This window comes from Marmota monax, unplaced genomic scaffold (assembly GCF_021218885.2).
Source record: "Marmota monax isolate L192 unplaced genomic scaffold, Marmota_monax_Labrador192_F-V1.1 WCK01_AAM20220418_F8-fsc00269, whole genome shotgun sequence".
In the NCBI taxonomy this organism is placed as follows: domain Eukaryota; kingdom Metazoa; phylum Chordata; class Mammalia; order Rodentia; family Sciuridae; genus Marmota; species Marmota monax.
Genome location: NW_026694072.1, coordinates 1,208,262 through 1,227,728, shown reverse-complemented (window position 1 = coordinate 1,227,728; position 19,467 = coordinate 1,208,262). Strand labels below are relative to the sequence as shown.

At 43.9% G+C, this 19,467-nt stretch overlaps 1 protein-coding gene across 2 annotated transcripts in view; it reads right to left on the bottom strand.

Moving 5' to 3' along the window:
• Positions 1 to 2,828: 2,828 nt before the first annotated feature.
• Positions 2,829 to 19,467, bottom strand: part of Coro1c (coronin 1C) — an 83,929-nt gene continuing 67,290 nt past the window's right edge. For both annotated transcript variants that reach the window (XM_046464324.2, XM_046464325.2), the window contains exons 5-11: positions 14,489 to 14,670; positions 13,120 to 13,239; positions 12,325 to 12,429; positions 9,254 to 9,399; positions 6,726 to 6,783; positions 6,376 to 6,621; positions 2,829 to 5,189 (exon numbers count right to left, since the gene is read on the bottom strand). In XM_046464324.2, coding sequence (XP_046320280.1) covers positions 5,070 to 5,189; positions 6,376 to 6,621; positions 6,726 to 6,783; positions 9,254 to 9,399; positions 12,325 to 12,429; positions 13,120 to 13,239; positions 14,489 to 14,670 — 977 coding nt within the window. In that variant the 3' untranslated portion in view covers positions 2,829 to 5,069. The remainder of the gene's footprint in view (positions 5,190 to 6,375; positions 6,622 to 6,725; positions 6,784 to 9,253; positions 9,400 to 12,324; positions 12,430 to 13,119; positions 13,240 to 14,488; positions 14,671 to 19,467) is intronic.

The following is a 19,467-nucleotide window of genomic DNA, read 5'->3' as shown; positions in this document are numbered from 1 at the left end:
CCAGGCTGGCGTCTCCTAGCCAACTCCTTCCACCTGAAAATTTGTGATGAACTGTTTGCTGGTTTTTGGCACAGGGATGAGGGACGCTGGAGGAGTCAGCCAACTTGGACTTCAGCTTAGACCCAGCACTAGGGGTTGAACCACTGAGCTCCACCCCAGCCCTTCCTAAGACAAGGTTGCTAAGTTACCACGCCCGACCTCGAACTTTTGATCCTCCCGCCTCAGCCTCCCAAGCTGCTGGAGCCACCGGTATACATGGGCCTGCACCAGGCATCAGACTTGAAATCTCACACATCCATCCAGAGTGGTGCTCAGAGACAGCTGGGACCCAGACGAAGCCCATCAGAACCTACTTGTTAAAAACATATTTCCCAGTTTCTGTGGCCTTCATGTTTTATCATCTTAAGGTCTTAAATGATTTAATTTGTGTGTGGCTGATCTATTGTTTCCTTTGTGATTTACTCCACACTCTGGGGTTTCAAGTCTTTTCCCCAGCTATCTTAATGCCACGGCACCATTTATATCACCATTTATTTCCCAGCAATTTGTTTATTTTAATAATTGTTGATTTATCACTAATATATTAATTTTAATTATTTTTGCCAGGAATGAGAAAATCAACTGAAAATTTAGAAAATCAGATCTGAAGCCTGGTGTGGTGGTGCACACCTATAATCCTAGCAGCACCTCAGAAGGCTGGGGGCAAGAGGATTGCAAACTTGAGGCCAGACTCAGCCTCAGCAACTCAGTGAGGCCCTAAGCAATTTAGCAGGACCCTGACTCAAAAAATAAGAAGGGCTGGAGATGTGGTTCAGTGGTAAAGTGCCCCTGGGTTAAATCTCTGGTACCTCAAAAAACAAAATAAAAACTCAATGTAATAAAGATGACTCACAACTTCCACCTACAACTTGTAGTAACGTTTCTGGTGTTTAAAATTGTTCACACAGATCCTTAAAAGGGTCTGTCCAAACCACCTGAGTGAAGCAGACTGGCTTCTGCCCTTTTTTTTTTTTTTTTTTGCTGGGGGTCAGGGCATCGGGGATTGAACCCAGGGACACTCAACCACTGAGCCACACCCCCAGCCCTATTTTGTATTTTATTTAGAAACTGAGTCTCACTGAGTGGCTTAGGGCCTCGAGTTTGCTGAGGCTGGCTTTGAACTCTGATCCTCCTGCCTCAGTCCCCTAAGCTGCTGGGATGACGGGTGTGCGCCACTGCTCCTGTCCTGGCTCACTCAGGTTCCTAAGAGGTCTAACAGGCACCACCTTCAGTGCCCATCTTGTTGCTGAGCAGACAAGCCAACTGACGTCACTGAAGGCCACGTGGTTTCAAGGGTGAGCTATGACAACTGTTTAAACACAAATTTAACTTTTTCTTCGTGACATCAGTGACATAGCTCATGGTGGGCCACTTCAAATACCCAGAAGCAGTTGGTGGTGGACACCCAGCACCCAGAAATAATATACTTTAACTCAGAGAGACAGATTTCTACAACAAAACCTGGAAGCCACTTCATTTAACAATGTCTTCTTTTCATTATTTCCTATGTGGTAATCTTTTAAGTGACTGTAAATAACCACCCAACATTACAGCGCGTGAACCTAACACATAACGTAAACACATTCCTTCTGCTCTTCACCTTGCAATTCCTAAGCATATGGCCCAGTGGTTCCAGGGAGACAGAATTCCCACAGGTGAAAGTCTTGGGTCAAAGGGTAGAAGAGGGGCTGGGGTGGTGGCTCAGTGCTCTCCTAGCATGTGCGAGGCCCTGGGCTCCAGCCTTAGCACCATATAAAGATAAATAAATAAAGGTATTGTGTCCATCTACAACTAAAAAATATTAAAAAAAAAAAAAGGTAAGAACACCTCAGACTTTGGGTACGCGGGGTGGACTCCCTCCAGGAGGGTGCGGCCACCCTGCGCACAACCCCCTGGCAGTGGGGTGAAGCCCACCGCCCTGGCGTTCTCTGGAGGGCAGGTGCTGCAGTTTGGAACAAAGAGCACGGTCCAGCCTGGGCACCAAGTATCTCCTTCAAAAGGAAGGGACATGACTCATGTCCACAACCCAGTGATAGTTTCAGTACATTTTAATGTGGCCACATAAAGTGAAAGGGTCATTTAGAGTCAACAGATTCTTAAGACCCAACAAAAAGTTTTTCTGGACGTAGGACACACATCAAGGGAAGTAACCTTTAAAAAATGGAAGTTCTCCCCAGACAAGGTCTGGCTGGCTGTCTGGGGACAACATGATAGCCTTTTAGGTCTTCTGGCAAAGAATCAAGGCGGCCAAGCCAGAAAACAAGTCAGTTATAAACAGACCACCATGCGCCTGCCCCCTGACCGTGGGTCTGCAGACAGCGTCTGCCAACTTCTGCTCCCTGCAGCCCCGGGCTGCCGTCCTGATCACAGACAAGACATCTTTAGGATAAGGCACCTGAGGCGGCGGCTTTGTGAGGACTGTCTGTCACATTTATAGTAGCTGTAGCCTCGCCAGGGATCAGCTCATAGTGGTGACAACGGAGGGTGCACACCACAGGCTGGCTGTGTGGCCAGATAGGGGCACTGCTCTCATCTGACCATACGGAATCCTCCTCCTTATTCCAAGATAGGAAAGGGGCCACACTGGAGACAGGGTGCTGCGGGAATCTGGAGAAGCCACCCACTCTTGAAGGGCCCTCTTGAGCTCAGCTGCTCCCCCACCCCCAGGACTCACCTCAGAGAGTGGAGAGTCACCAGGCTGGTCCCAAGAGCCAGAGAAGCTGTGCTGGGCAGAGAGGCACAGGCTGCCTCAGAGACGGCTGAGGTGCGAAAGAAACACGGGACACCAATTTGTAATCAATGACTTTTATCTTTGAAAATGGAAGCAAGTGTTTTGACAGAACACTATGGTGCTCTATAAGAGCCGATCTAGGAGTAATTCACTGTCCTCCTCTGGGATGTCATGGCATTTTTTAAAAAAAGAAGAAGACGACAAAACAGGGAAAATAATCCACAATGCTTCAGGCACTCCTTGGGCCTGGATGGGCATCCATTCATTAAATAAGCAGAAGCTACAAACTAAGGTCAGGGTGACGGTCCCTTGCCCTCCCTCTTCTCTTCGAATCACCTTTCCTATAGGGTTCCACCAACCACAAAAATTCTTTACTTAATTTGATATCAGAACCTTAAAACATTTCTGAATCTTAGAAATGAAGGTCCTTTAGCAGATTACATTGATAAAAAAAAAAAAAACAATGTAAGTTTGACTTATGTCCTTGTGATGACTGTTTTCTTTACATCTCGTTATCCACTTCTATATTAAAAATACATACGTACATACACACAAAACTCAATATTCAGATGCCCTGAAATTGTGGAGACAGCAACCCCAATATTGTTGGTTAAGAACATGGTACCTTTTCTGCTGGGACAGTACCAAGTGGGGCCAGGCCTTCCAACTGGCTGCCACCATACTCTGCCTCATCCTGGCTCCCTGGCCACACGGCTTCCAGTCAGCCCCGTACCCACCCCAGTGCACGCACACGAGAGGGAGGTCTCCTCACGGCCCCCGTGCACTCCACGGCTCATTCAGGCACACTCAGCCCTTCCAGAACAGAGGCTCGTCAAGTCTGGTTTTGCAAACATGCAATTGAGATCATGGAAGTGCAGCAAAGTTCCAGCTAGCCTAAGAACGAACAGGTGACTAGCACTGGTCTCTGACTCACTCCGGGTCCAGGAAGCCTCTGCAGCCCAACACAGCTGTGAGCTGGAGAACTGGTTTGTGTGCGGGGGCGAAGAGGCATGTCCATGCATGTGAAAGCTACGGCCTGGCCTGCACTCCCTCTTCTGCCTCGTTCTAGGCCATTCTCCTCAGTCTCAACACTCAACAGCATCTTCTGGCCTCATTTTGCTGAATGTGATTAGGGCTAAGGGCAGGAAGATGGGCAGGACTGCTGGGCCCCGAGGGACATGCAGCAGACAGAGGAGGGAGGGCAGGAGTTCTGTGGGTGTAAGGAGAGCTGCTCCTTCTCCAACACTGCTCAGGACAGTGGCAGGCCACCAGGGCTGCTCGCCTCCAAGCTCCCTGCCCAGCACGTCGCAAGAGCCAGGTAAGCTGCTGAGACAGGCAAGAGGGGACACTCAACAACATGCGCACGCTCTGGTCCGAGTGCCCCTGTCAAGTATGGACCGCAGCCTGAGCAGTGAGGTGTGGAGTGATGAATGTGACAGAGCCTATGTGTGACAAACTGCAGGGACACGTGCTAGTTTGGTTAGATTATAATCATCTGAAGCACAGAATCAAGAAGCAAAATTCCATTCTGGTACAACCACCCAATTTCTAGAAAAGAGAAAGGAAAGAAAGGAAGAGATACGATGTACACTTTTTTGGATCAGAAGACTCAACAGAATGAGAGGGTAGTGAGAAGGTCCACATGATTCTTCAAGTCTTCCTTCCGCAGTCATTAAGATGACCAGGCTTGTGCTGCCAGTGGCTACTGCTCTGATTGTTCTCAGATGAATGTTTATACAAAATAATATCTTCATCTAGTTTATAAACATACACAGTGCTGTCCCTTTCAAATTAAGGAAAAAAAATCACACACAAATACTGCAAAGTAGCAAAATATAAAGAAAAAAAGCTACTTTTGGTTTTGGCAACATTAAAAAAAGAAAGAAATATAAAAAGCAATGTGGCATTGGTCCCTATTCATTTAAAAAAAAAGTACTTGGGCATGACACTGAATTGGAATTGGTTTGTTTTCTAAAATTTAGAATATCTGGGATTTTAAAAGTAGCACTTTCGTCTTGAAGAGTTCAACAAGTCACATAACACTTAAAACATCAAAAAAAGCTTTCTGATAAAAAGCTCAGCTTTTTTTTTTCTTTTCTCCTTTTTTTTTTTTTTTTGCAAATTTGGGAGTCGCTCGAGTTCTTACTGGAATGTGGCCTATCGCTGCTGGTTGACAACTCTGAAATGGAATGTCTCCCAATGGCAGTGCCTCCCCCTCCACCCTCCCTCAGACCACACCAACAACCAGCTACCAAAGCCCAAGTTCTCACTCCCAGGTTCTGGAGGGTGGGAGGGACCTTCAGGCTGCTATCTTCGCCATCTGCTGTTCTAACTTGGAAATACGCTCATCTTGATTGCAGATTGTGTCTTTTATAGATTTGATCTCTTTTAAAATTTCATCCAACTTGGCTTCGTTTTGCTGAGAAAATAAAAAAGGGGGCAGTGATTAGAAAGCAGTAAACAAACTTCAACACGATTCGGACTATAGGACTTAAAATGTAATTTTCTATTTGGCAAATGGCAAACCAAAGTCACCAAATTGGAAAAAGAAGTCACAACCTGGAACATGTGGGCCTTATGAGAACATAACTGCCGCTGTTCGGTCCCTCTGAGACCCCAAAGCACTGCCTGTGCACTTACTCAAAGACTCTGTCAGGTCACACACTGTAGGATAGGACTGTAAGGCTGCCCAAATCCCAACCTCCCCACTGGGCGAGGGGTGATTCCTACCAAAAGGCTGCTGAGCCTCTCCACCCGCTAGGCAGGTCCTGGGAGTGGAATTCCTGGGCCTCTGTTAGCTTTTCTAAAGAGGACTGAGCCTCCCCCACTCAGAGCTGATCCAGAAACTCTACAGCCACCAAAGGCTGGGTACTAGCTCCTTGTCAAGGACCAAAATGTCAGCTCCTCCAAGGCACTGTACCTCCTCGTTCCTCCACCTTCTCAGTAACCAAACTCCCCCCACCCCCACCCCCCGGCCCCCAGCCCACGCACTCCCTGGATCTTCTCCTCCCAGGACCTGATTCCCGGCAGCGTCAGTATTCTGTGGCCACAGCAGGTCTTCAATGGCAGGCTGGGTGCCCACCTCTGCCACGGCTTTGCCAAGATCGTCTTGTGGTAGCCCACACACTGCCAGATCCTGCCTTCACCACGCCCCTCGACAGCACCCCAACACTGCCACCACTGCCTGCTTCCAGGAACCTTCTCTTCCTGGCTCCTGGGACCCTGCCCTCCCATGTCGTTTCATTTCTACCCAAATCAGAGGAGGGTTTGGGCAAAGAGAAAAACTCTCAAACATCCTATTCACTCTCAGAGATGGTGGTAGACTGATATCTATTCCAGGCATTGTTTATGATAATATAATAAAAATATAATAACCAAATAATTAATAATATAATAACCAGAGCTAAAGGAGCCAAGGGTGACCATAACTCATCAAGTCACGGGCCCCAGGACTTTCTTAGGCCCAGTGCATGTTATGAGTCACCGAAAGCTCCTGGGTGTCCACAGCCGGAACACTATTCAGCAATGCCCTGCATAACAGAGGACTTTGCAGGGGACAAGGCACGCGCAGATCAAGCACAGCCTCAAGTTGCTGTGCTCCTCACCACACTAGTCGTGTCTGTGGTTTTCTTGGGGACATTGATCAGGTCACACTTCTTGTTTGCAGTGGGCTTGCTGTCCAGAATGTTCTTCTTGACCACTTTGAGATCCCTGTTTTTGCCTGGAATGTAGCCGTGCTTCAAGGAGATGAGGATTGGGTCAGCGTTCTTCCCTTCAAACCACTCTTCTGCCTCCAGCGCAGCCTCGGGGCCTGCCGTGTCTGGGTACAGGTCATCTTGGAAAAGGTCAGACTGCAAAACACATTTGGGGGAACGCTTCAGTAAGGAAGGAACCAGTTCTGGGTCTGGGATTTAAAACAAACAAACATGGACTGCCTAGAAAGCTGGGCACTCACCTTCCTGGGAACAGTCATGATAATGGGCTCACACTTTCTCTCATGCAGCTTGAAGAATCTTCAAAGGAAAAATAAAGACAAGGTTCCATAAAGTGAAATATGACTGAATAACAGGATCAAGAACTGTTAACTACAATGCTGGGGGATATGGGAGATGAACGCTTCTTTACCCCTCACCTCTGATCCACCCTGGCAGTAGGTACTTAAGCGGTCCCACTTTCCCACTTCACAGATGAGCTCGGTGTATCTCTGCCAGAAAATGGCAGACTGGAGACAAGGACCATGAGTAGAGATCTGTGGATTACTGTGACAGTCAAACTGCAAATACCTGGGGCAGAAGGACTGTGGTGGAAATAGTAGCAACACTGGGACTGATTCACTTGTGAAAAAGTTACCATGTAGCAGACAGGTGGGGACCCCCCTAATGTGAAGCTGTTGCTACACCCTGTGTGCCAGGTCTTCTGCCAGCTTGAGCAGTTGAACATTTGAAGTATAAATATGACTTTCAAAAAGAAAAAAGAAGCAATCCTAGGAAGTAGATTTTGATTTGGGGTAGATTTTGTCTTTTTGGGTTTTTTTGGTGGAGGGCAACAGGTACTTGCAATCCTCCTGACTTGGCTCCCGAGTTGCTGGAATTTCAGCTGTGCACCACAACACCTAATGAAATTTAGGTATTCAAGCAAACCCCACATCAAGGAAAATTTGAAATTATCCAAAACGTGGAAAGCAAATTGCATTATCCTATGGAGGAGCAAAAAATATCCTCTAATTGAAGGGGAAAAGGGATAGAATTTTCTTTTGCATCTCACAATAAACAAAACCAAAAATTATAATAAAAGTGATTAGAGAAGCCAATTTCTTCCCAGCCAGGAAGGGAAATAACCGAGAGTTCTCGCCAAAGTTCTTGGCAAGAGAGGGAGCCACAGTGAACTCTGGCAGAGGGGCACATGCTGGGCAGCACTCAGATGAAACAAGAGCCGAGTGTGGCTTTGCCAGTCAAGGTGTTCCCCAAACCACATTTTAAAAACCTGCCGCGTCAAACTTGCCTATTCACTATTTCAATAGGGTTACAGATAAACCAAAAGCCATTTTAAAGAAAGATTTAGTGAAAACTACGCAGCAGCAGCAGCAGCAGCAGCAGCGCAGTGAAGGAAGCCTGCGGCCCTGACTTCCACCTGGGCCAGGGCGAAGCAGCCTCTCCAGGAGCGCGGCCACCCCAGCCCTGGCTCCTCCTCCATAAAACAGGCATAAAAACACCCTCTTCCTGGGTTGTGGGGAGAAGCAGAAGAGGTCACCCACGTGTGTTTAGTTCAGGGTCTGACACGTAATCAAGGCTCAGCACAGATAGACAGGAGGGTCCCGAACAGCTGTGCTCAAAGTTTTTCTTGAATGTTTAGATGATGGTAAAATAAATGTGCTCCTAAATAATTGGGTGTAATCTTAAGTTCAGATTCAATCCTTTTAAACCACATTTGGGTTAGTCTGGTCAAACTGCAATTCTGGATTATCTGGGACAGCTATCTTTCATTGTCCCAGCTATTTAAAAAAATAATGATTAATATAAATTAAGGGCTGGAGCTATAATTCAGTTTATATTCATATAAAGTTTATAAAAATTCTTTTTCTATTATTTTTATTTTTTTAAATATTTATTTTTCAGTTGGACACAATATCTTCATTTTATTTATTTATGTTTATGTGGTGCTAAGGATCAAAATCAGGGCCTCAAATGTGCTAGGCAAGTGATCTATCGCTGAGCCCCAGCCCCAGCCCTCCTATTATTTTTAAAGATTTAAGTATCAATTCTTAATCATGTGGCCAGAGGAGCAAACATTTTTGGTTGCTGCTATTTTGTTTGTTTTGGGTGCTGGGGTTTGCACCCATACAAACTTGTCTGTATAAACTTCATGTTACACTAATGCATGATATGATTGATAGTGTGATGCTATTCTGTTGTTTAAAGTGGTCACTGGCCACTGGGTGTCTGTTGAGTATCTCCTGTTGACTACTGTGAGAAAAATTGTGCCCGTAGGAGGCCCACTAGTGTTATAGGATATAAACTTCAAATTCAAGACAAGTGTAGATAAGTAAAAGTCATACAACACAGCTGAACTTCCTAAATCAAACTAGCCTCACAAATCATCGCAGAACCCTGCATTCTCTAGTTTAGGACCAGAAGGATCCACAACCCAGGATGGAGCTCAGTCCTATCCCCCTGAGAGCAGAGAGCCACCCCTTTTCCATTCCAGGGCCAGGTTCTCACCTGCCCACCACCCAGGGGACCATGGCCACAGCCTCAGCTTGGAGTCAGAGAGGAAGGTGTCACTATTTCACTAAGTGTACGCTACACCTCAGCTCTGCCACTGGACTGCTAAGCTCCCAGTTGTATGAGTAGGACATAAGACACGGCTCCACCCACATGCAGGGGCAGGGAGCCTCGGGCACACAGAAGGCCGTGGAACTGTGTGGCTCTGATGCTATCCCAACAGCACGAACAACTGCAATACTTTACGATATCAATTTGTTACCTGGCAATTTCACATTTGTTAACGTCGAGTCCTCTCTTGGGCATGTAACCCATGCCTCTCTGAGGCTCCTTGCTGCTGAATGTGTTGAGGTAGTGGACATATGGGGATTCATCCGTGATCTCAAAGTAGCGAATACTGCTGTCTCCCTACAAAAAAATCAGAGATGAGTTTGTCTTTAACAGTATCTGAAACAGCGGGTTTGGGAGGGTGTCTCTCTCCTATGCGACCCAGCACTCATGGGGACTGGGCCTCAGAGGCTGACCTTTTTTCACTTTCATAAAGAGGCTGACCTGAAGTATGTAAGGTTCTTTTCCTCAGAGATTGAGCCCTCATTACCGACAGATCACTACCATGCCCTTTAAAAGATCTCCTCCATATTTCTGCCCAACTGCCTTGCAGTTCAACATCAAAAGTCAAACAAAAGAGTGAATTGCTGAGCATGCAGTCACTGATTATAGGATCTGCTCCCTGATCCCGCATAGCACTGTTCACAGGTCTGTCAGCTCAACATCAGACAATCCGACAACAGCAAAAAGTGAGATTGTTCTAATTAAGAAACAACAGTTTTCATGAGCATTCGTTCTTTTTTTTTTTTTTTTTTTGATAATTTTTAGTTGTAGATGAACAGCATGCCTTTATTTTATTTGTTTATTTTTCTGTGGTACTGAGGATTGAACCCAGTGCCTCACATGTGCTAGGCAAGGGCTCCCCCACTGAGACAGCCCCAGCCCTTCATGAGTATTCTTAAGCTTCAAAAAGTAGAACTATCTCATTGTAATGTGTAAAACTCTACAGTTATCATATTTAGAACAGTCATATTTTTGGGAGATCTGAAGTCTGAGGCATATGCTAATCTAAGCATAAATAACAGTTACACCCTTACATGAACCTAAACAATGAAGGCGGCCCTATCTGTGTGTGGGGGGGGAGACAGACAGACAGACAGACAGACACACACACACACACGCACACACAAGAAGACAAAAAGAGCTAGGCAGTATGATGCCCTAACAAGAATCTTGGTTCTCATAGTTTCCATCTGTTTCATTTTCTGCATATCGTAAATGATATTCCATCTCACACCAATACTACCTGCAAAGTGCTCATTTGGTTTGTTTTAATGCAGCAAGGGTGAGGCCTATGTACTTAACAGCTGTTAACATCTGCAGTAAAGTGACTTTCAAGGAAACAGACAAGATCTCAGATTCTAGGTAACTGACCTAAAAAGAAATGCAAAGTAGCTCAGAAGCACCCTCTGTCAACTGTGGAAAGGAAACCATCACCCACAAAGGTGGCTTTCTAACAGGTTTGGGAAATACAACAAAAGCACCTTTTTTTATTAAGTATTTTATTTGCAACTAAGCTTGTTAACACTATATAATGACAATGTACAAAGAATAATGTTGCAGTTTTTGGTTAGATTTAAATCAAAGACATTAATTAATAAGGAATCTTCAAGTGTGAATATTCCAGAAATTTCTCTAAGCCAAAACAACTGTCTCTGAATATTACCTTAAGTGTGGAAGGTATTGGCATACATTTGAATTAAGCTCAATTTTTTTTTCAAAATAAGCCATAATTTAAAAAACTATTCTATATTCAAACTAAAACAATTTTAATAGAACTTTCCTTTCCAGAAACAATAATAAAGGAAACAAGGCATTTTGTAAAATGTGGTCCTGAACAAGTCACAGTAAAAATCAAATGTATACTTAACTCCACCTTCCTCAAAACAGAGGCTACTCTCTGCTCTGCAGTCTTGGAAATAAGATGAAGAACAGCCTGTAAGCAACTTCGGGTAGGAGGTTGCCCATTTGTACAAAGCTCAACCAACTGAACATGGACACCTCAGTGAGGGAACCTGATCAAGGAATCTGAATTGTGTTTTTAATAACTGATACAAAGGTGAAGTGGGTCTGGAATACATCAAGAGCAGCATTCTTTTTTTTTAAATTTTTATTTATTTTTTTAGTCATACACGACAGTAGAATGCATTTTGATATATAATACATACATGGAATGTACATACATCAATCATATTGTCTATTCTATTCTGCTGCCCTTCTTATCCTCCCTACTCCTCCCCTCCTCTTCCATCCTTTCTCTCTATCCAATCAAGAGCAGCATTCTTACTAACTATTATTTCAACTACAAAAAGTTCTAAGGAATTCAGCCTATAAAAGAATAAGGAACTGTGAATTTATCATTTACAAAAGTGAAATAACGACAGCAGTAAAGCTATCAACAGTTTAGTGACACTGAGGTCGTAAGACAGGAAGAGGTGCTCTGACTTCAGGGTGGCATCTTCCTGTACCTAACAGTTGTCACCTTCTGAAACCTTTTTGTTGTCAGTGGAAATCTTCAAGCCTAGGGTTCTAACGCTGAACCCCAGGAACCAGAACCACCCAGAGAGCCCTGGAGAGTCTTGGAGGCTGTCAGAGCTCACTGCACACAGCACTGTTCTCTTCACAAGCCCATGGCAGGTGGCACTGAGAACATACACGCTGATCTAGGGTTATGTGATAGTTTTCAGCATTAAATGTGACATACCAGCCCCATAACTAATAACGCAGACAGATCCAAAATCACCCGTTGTGCAGAAGTAGTCGGTGAAAACAGAACACCAGTGTGTCCTCTTTTATGTCTTGTGCTGCTTATGTCTTGTGCTGCTTGGGATAGAACCCAGGGCCTTGCACACTCTAGGTGACCAGTGAACTACACCTGTCCAGGCGCATCATCTCTTTTTCACTGGAGGCCTGTAGTGAAGATTCCCCAACAGCAGCCATCCCAAAACTCTAGCCCAAACCCTGTGTTAGTCAAAAGCACTGAACAGAGTATGTTATCACTACACAATTCACAAGTGACAAACAGTGGTATAGAGACCTTATCTCAGCTTAAGACACACAAAGTAGACAACTCAGAAACCTTAAATGATGGGGCTGGGAATTCATTGGGTGTAACGTGCCTGCCTAGCACACGTGAGGCCCTGTGTTTGATCCTTAGCACTTAAAAAAAACAAAGGGTGGGGGGTACGGAATATACTTTTCAATTTAATATTGAAATCAGTTTACCTTTCCACATAAGTAAATGATACTGGTGTCAGGATCATAGAAAGGCAGCAAAACTCCATTGCTAGTGTCCATTTCATGAAGAGCAATTGGTTCCTGCATGTTTTTCTGAAAATAAAACATATGTATATGTCTCTACATTTTTACAAGACAAATTTTATAGCTTATTAGACATTCTTCAATTAAGTGAGCCATTTTCCAAGAATAACATAAAGCTTGAACAATGCACATATAAATTTCATTCACATAAACACCAGGAGGGATCAAACCTCACTGAAAATTATATGAATTTGACAACATAAATGTGTGACTCCATGACAAAGATTGACAGCCCTTTTCTTCTGAGCCCATTTCTTTTTTTAAAAGTACTTTTTCCTTATTATAAAATAAATACATATACAAACTTTCAAAAAGTTAGAAGACACAGAGAACATTGTAACTGTCTCTAGTTCAGGGTTTCTTCCCACTTCCACTAGTTATGAATGCTTTCCCAAGAATGACTATTTTGATGATATAAATAAGTGTAGAATTGATTTCCTAAATCTAAAACATTGGATTCTTTGCACATTCTTTTTTAAAAATCTAGTCAGCATAAGGCTCCCTGGGAGTAACAAGAACGCATTTTTGAAATATATTCACTGCCTATCTCCAGTGAGGACAGGGACTTGACGTCCAACTGACAACAAGCAGGAGTTCAGAACACCACACTAAGAATCCTATATTCATACACTTAACAACCCAGAGCCCCAACAGAGAGAATGCTCTGTGAAGCACACGGGAGGTGAGGAGGGAACCTACAGGATTCCAGAGTGCCAGCTGCCGCTCACTCATGCGACTGAACCCAGTGGTAAAGACGTTGCCGTCAGCCAGGAAGATGGCTCTCATGGGCCTGGCTCCCTCGTGGGCCTTCTCCTTCTCCTGGGAGTGAGAGCAAGAGGCACATTATGCACATTCAAACTGCAAGAAGGAAAGGTGGGAAAACCACATATTGACCCTCCCTCACCCCACCTGTCACCCACACTCTCCTGATGTCGACCATGACCCCAGGTGAGGAATCAGAGCAGCACTAGTGACCAGTCAAAGTCCCCCAGCTAGCTAACAAGCAAGAGCTCCAGGATCTGACTCAAAAAACCTCACTCCTTCCACCACATCCTGCTGCCAACCCAGGTCCACACACTGCAGACACAGGACATAGAAGGACTCTGCCAATGCCTTGTTTTTCAAGACAGTTATAACTTGAAGGCTGGGTGTAGGCTCTGATTTCTACCAGCACCAGACATCAAGTCGAGTCTAATTAACCCCTTTGTTTCTACTTTCTTTCTTTCTTTTTTTTTTTTTTTAAAGAACCAGGGATTGAACCCAGGGGCATCTAACCACTGAGCCATATCCCCCAGACCTATTTATTTATTTATGTTTTGAGACAGGGTCTTGCTAAGTTGCTAAGGCTGGCCTGGAACTTGGGATCCTCCTGCCTCAGCCTCTCAAGCCACTGGGATTACAGGTGTTTACCACCACAGTGCCCTCATATCCACCCGAGGAAGATTCTGGATAGATAAAGGCTGCATGGAGATGGGAAGTCCCCAGTGCTCAGTAAGCACTAGCCACAACTGTCACAGTACCCTTCAGATGTAACACTACCAACACCAAACATATCTCAGGAAGGGCCTCAGAGCATGGGTGAAATCAGATGTTCTGTATTCAATATTTGGCACTGCAAGTCTGACTAAAGATCCAAATGTCTACCTTTTGTCAATTTTGCTCCCCAAACTAGGGAGTAGAATCTAACATACTGACCTTATGAGAACCTGCTGCAGTTCTGTAAGGCTCTGTAACAATCATTTCTGGAACAGGGAGCAGAATCAACTAATCAACCGTCAGCACTGAGCCCCAAGACCAGGCATGTAGTCTGGTTTAGCTGAGCCAGACCTGTGAGTGCTTAAGGACACTAGTGAACCAAGAAAAACTGACTCTTCATGAAAAATGGCCACCTAGGGAGAGAGGTGAGTTGAGTAAACGCTGCATGTGGACACACCTGGACACGCCTCTGCTCCCTCATCACTGTGTCTGCACTCCCAGGGCCACCAGCCAGTGGTTCTTCTGCCTTAAAAGCAAGGAGCCCACAGACACTGAAGTCCACAGGTCCTGGGTTTTGCCCTCACATACTCACAGCAACAAGCTCTTGTTTCCTGGGATCGATCACTCGCACTTTCTTGTCTTTGGAAGCTGTGCAGATCAGACTGCCGTTCCGGTTCCAGCTCACGTTATAGATCATGTCTGAATGCATATCGTCCAAGTTTATAAGGGCTTCCCCTGTCCCCACATTCCAGATGATGATGGCATTGTCACAGCCTGAAACAAGCAAAACCAAGCCCCTCAAAGATTAGAAACCTATACAGGAAAGCCAGAAGAATATAAGGAAATAAATGCACGGAAAGGCAGGTGAGGATAAGGGGCTCTACTTACTGGAAATCCAAGACCAAAAGTGACAAAGAAAAAAGGAGCATACAATAGAAATAAAATCATTAAAGGATCTTGTCCCAATCTCTTTTAAAGCCAGGCATCAGCTGGGCAGGTTGGCATAAGCCTGTAATCCCAGGCATCACAAGTTTGAGGTCAGCCTCAGCAACTTAGCAAAACCCTATCTCAAAACATTAAAAAGGGACTGGGAAGAGGCTGGGGTTGTAGCTCAGTGGTTGAGCACTTGCCTCGCATGCGTGAGGCACTGGGTTCAGTCCTCAGCACCACATAATAAATAAATTAATTAATAAATTAATTAATTAGTTAAAGCTATTGTGTCCATCTACAACTAAAAAAAAAAAATATTTTAAAGGTGGGGGGGCACTGAGGATGTAGCTCAGTGGTGAAATATCCCTGAACTCACTCTCCAGTGCTGTCGGCAAGGAAGAATACTTAGAACATCAGTTCAAAGATAAAACAGAGAAAGAACACCCTAAAGTGAATTCTTGCCAATAAAGCAATTTTAAAAGTGATTTAGAAAAGCTAGTCACTAACACCTATGATACCTAAGTTACCTAATTGGTAGAAGTAGGGAATTTAAGGGAAAAAATCTGCACAAAAGTATAAAAAGTTGGAGCTACATTCTGGGATGGAGAGCCGACACTCTCTCTGCCTTGCTTTCACAGGCAAACAGCCACTGCAGATGGATCTCATAGTCTTAAAATACGCAAAACGCTCCAGTCAAACCTTGCCCTTCACTTGTAAAAAGGAGAACCAGGAGCAGTCTGCTGATGACACCCTATTTGTGACCTCAATGAGAAGGGCAGCAGGATTTCTCTGATGGAATTCTACCTCCAGGACATTTTCCTTTTATCAGACAGAGGTTCTGTGTAAATCATTGGGAAAGTTCCCAAGTGCTTATTAAAAAAAACTATTGTTGAGAGCCACAGCCAAAGGGGCCCCAGAAAACTTCCAGCTGCCAGCAAACTTCCAGCTGCTGGCTGATGATTGGCTCACAGCGGCCCCAGCAACATCTAGCTGATTGGCTCCTCTGCGGTGATGCTCATTGGGCTGTTTCCCTACCCTTTCAGACCACGGAGCTGCTCATTGGGGGACTTTTTTGGCTCCGCCCACGTGACCCAGCCAATCGGCCTCAAGAGCAGGAGGATTGTGGGAGGTGGAGAGAAGCTTGTGTGGGAGAGAGAGGCTTGTGGAAAGCCGGTGGTGGCAGTTGAGGCTCTGAGGGTTTTTCCTGAGAGGCTGTTTTGTCTGGCGTGTGTGGTTCTAAAAATAAAGTTAGTTTCTTTTGACAAGTGGCTCCTGATTGTGCCCAGCCAGACTGCGGCATTTGGTGGCTCGCATGGGGAGCGACTGAGGGTAAGTGAAACTGCTCACCCCTGAGGGCAGGGTGAGAGGATGGGTAGCCATTTTAAGATTCCTCTTTTATTTTGCTTCACTTTTGTTTTAAGTTGCCTGTCCCTGGAGATGAGTGAGATGGAAGAAAAACCGCTCACATCTGAGGAAAAACTATTTACGTATGAGGAACAGATAGGGAGAAAGGACGGATGCCCATGTCAGGAGGATAGAAAGGCTATAATGACTTTTTGTTGTTCCCTTTTTATTTCATTCTGTCTCGGTTTTGTTTGGCGTCATCTTGTTGGGTTGTATTATAGTAGAAATATGGGATCAGAAATTAGTAAAAAACAAACTGAAAGAGTGTTAAGTAAATTGTTAGAGGAAGGAGGCATCCCAGTAAAATCAAGAGCAGTCAGGGCATACGTTGATACAATACAGAAATGTAGCCCATGGCTTTTTAAGGAGGAGTTGTTGAATATATCACAATGGAACCATCATGGTGAAGATTTAAAAAGAATAGAAAAGAAAAGCCCAGGGACTCTGCCAGTTGGCACATTGCCATTGTGGACGTTCATATCTTGTTTGCTTAGTCCAAAGCCTTCAGTTCAGACAATGGTAGAGGAAGGAGAAGACATAATGATTCAAGTAAAAGAGAAGGTCTCTCAAGTTAGTCAGACAGAGGAAAAGATTCAAGTAAAAGAGAAGGCCTCTCAAGCTAGTCAGACAGAGAAAGAAAGTGTAAAACAGAAAAAGCCATCAGGGGGAAAGTTACAACAGGAGACTGCTACTAACACCTTTCTATCACCAGAGGGTGTAAGTGTCCAACCAATAGCACCACCTCTACAGGAGACTGCTACTAACACCTTTCTATCACCAGAGGGCGTAAGTGTCCAACCAACAGCGCCACCTCCATATGCTGGGAGGCCCCCAACCCCCGCAGTTGATAGTTGGGATCCTGAGACAAGATCTCAAATATTAACATGCCCTGTATTTGAGGCAGGAGGGCAGCGATTTTACCAAGTTTTAAATTTCAAAACAGTGAAGCAGCTAAAAGAGGCTGTAACAACCTATGGTCCTCAAGCACCCTTCACTGTAAGCATGGTCGAATCCATTAACAACTTGAACATGACGCCAGCAGATTGGGCTAATATGTGTAAAGCTGTGCTAAATGGAGGACAATACCTATTATGGAAGGTTGCCAATGAGGAATTTTGCAAGGAGACGGCTAGGCGAAATGCAGCAGCTGGTTATCCTCAGAGAAATCTAGATATGTTGTTAGGAAAGGGACCTTATGAGGATCAGCAGCAACAAATTGCATATGATCCTGGCGTATACGCACAAATTGCTGCAGATGCAATTAAGGCATGGAAGACTTTACAAGGACATGGAGGTTTACAAGGTCAATTATTTAAGGTAATACAAGGAGCTAATGAACCTTATGCTGAATTTGTAGATAGGCTTATTCAAACAGCTACCAGAGTTTTTGGGAATACAGAACAAGCAATGCCATTACTAAAACACCTGGCTTATGAGCAAGCGAATCGTTGGTGCAGAGATATCATTAGACCATGGAAACATGAAGATTTAAACACATATATTAAATTATGTAGAGACATTAATGAACAAGAGCAAGTCGTGGCAGCTGCAGTAAAACAGGCTTTAGATGCCAGAGACATTAATGAACAAGGGCAAATTGTGGCAGCTGCAGTAAAACAGGCTTTAGATGCCAGGCCAAGAACATGCTACAATTGTGAACAAACAGGACATTTTAAAAGGAATTGCCCCATTGGAGGAGGGTTTAACAAAACTAGGTATCAAAGGAGTAGAATACCAGGTATTTGCTCTTGAAGATGCTGGTAGGATTTCCCCTTCTTCTACTGTTTTCTCTTTGCTTTCCACTATACAAAGTCTAATCTGGGACAGAAAAGATCCATTCTTTATAGGACATATCAGGGCACATACAGGATTGCCTGGAGCCCTTAGTTTGGGCAATGATTTAGCAGATAAAACTACACATGACATACATATTTTCTCTACACTAGAAGAAGCTATAAATTTTCATAAAAAGTTCCATGTCAATGCTAATACTTTACAAAAGCGTTTTAAAATAACTAAGGAACAAGCTAGACAAATAATAAAACAATGTCAAAATTGTGTGACCTTTTTACCACAAGTTAATCTTGGAGTCAATCCTAGAGGATTGATACCTAACCATATTTGGCAGATGGACGTCACACACTTGCCAGAATTTGGAAAATTAAAATATTTGCATGTTACAGTTAATACTTCTTCTGGATTTTTGATGGGCTCCCTTCATGCCGGAGAAAAAACTAAAGATGTTATAGCTCATTGCTTACAAAATTTTGCCACTGTGGGTGTTCCAAAACAGTTAAAAACAGATAATGCCCCTGGTTATACTTCTACCTCTTTTAAACAATTTTGCTCAACATTTGGCATTACTCATATAACAGGAATCCCATACAATCCACAGGGACAAGGCATAGTTGAAAGAGCTCATCAAACTATTAAAATGTACTTATTAAAGCAAAAAGAAGGAATTGGGAAGGGGTATATATTCCCCAAAGATAAACTTAAAATAACCCTTTTTACTCTAAACTTTTTAAATTTGGATTCATCAGGACTTAGTGCTGCGGAAAGGCATATGTGTCCAAAAAATGTACATAAGCCCAAGGTACTTTGGAAAGATATTCTAACAGGACAATGGAAAGGTCCTGACCCAGTAATTGTCTGGAGTCGGGGGTCTGTTTGTGTGTTTCCACAGGGAGAACAGCAGCCGGTTTGGATTCCAGAGAGATTAACCAAGGTCCTGACCCAGTGATTGTCTGGAGTCGGGGGTCTGTTTATGTGTTTCCACAGGGAGAACAGCAGCCGATTTGGATTCCAGAAAGATTAACTAAAGCGATTTCTACAGACCAAAAAGAAGATGATTTGGCTCAAATCCATAACAACTGATATCCAAAACTCCAGTTTGGCTATTCTTACATCTGCAACAGAACCAGGATGCTTTTTTCAATATCTATTTTATTATTGACCTTTGCCATATCATGAAGTTCTATTTTGTTTTTTGAGCTCATACAGACCTAGGTTAATGTTTTGCTGATCAGTTCTATTTTTTGACTATAGAGTTTTTAAACATTGCAATGGAGATTTCACCTGTAAAAAGTTATAAGGCCTTTACTATAATGTTATGTGTTGTATGTATTATATTATGTGTGCACACTTGTGTTTTGTGTTATATGTTTGAATGTACGTATGTCCATATATCATATAAGATGAGCGCTCATGATAAAATGGATCCAAATATTTTTTTTT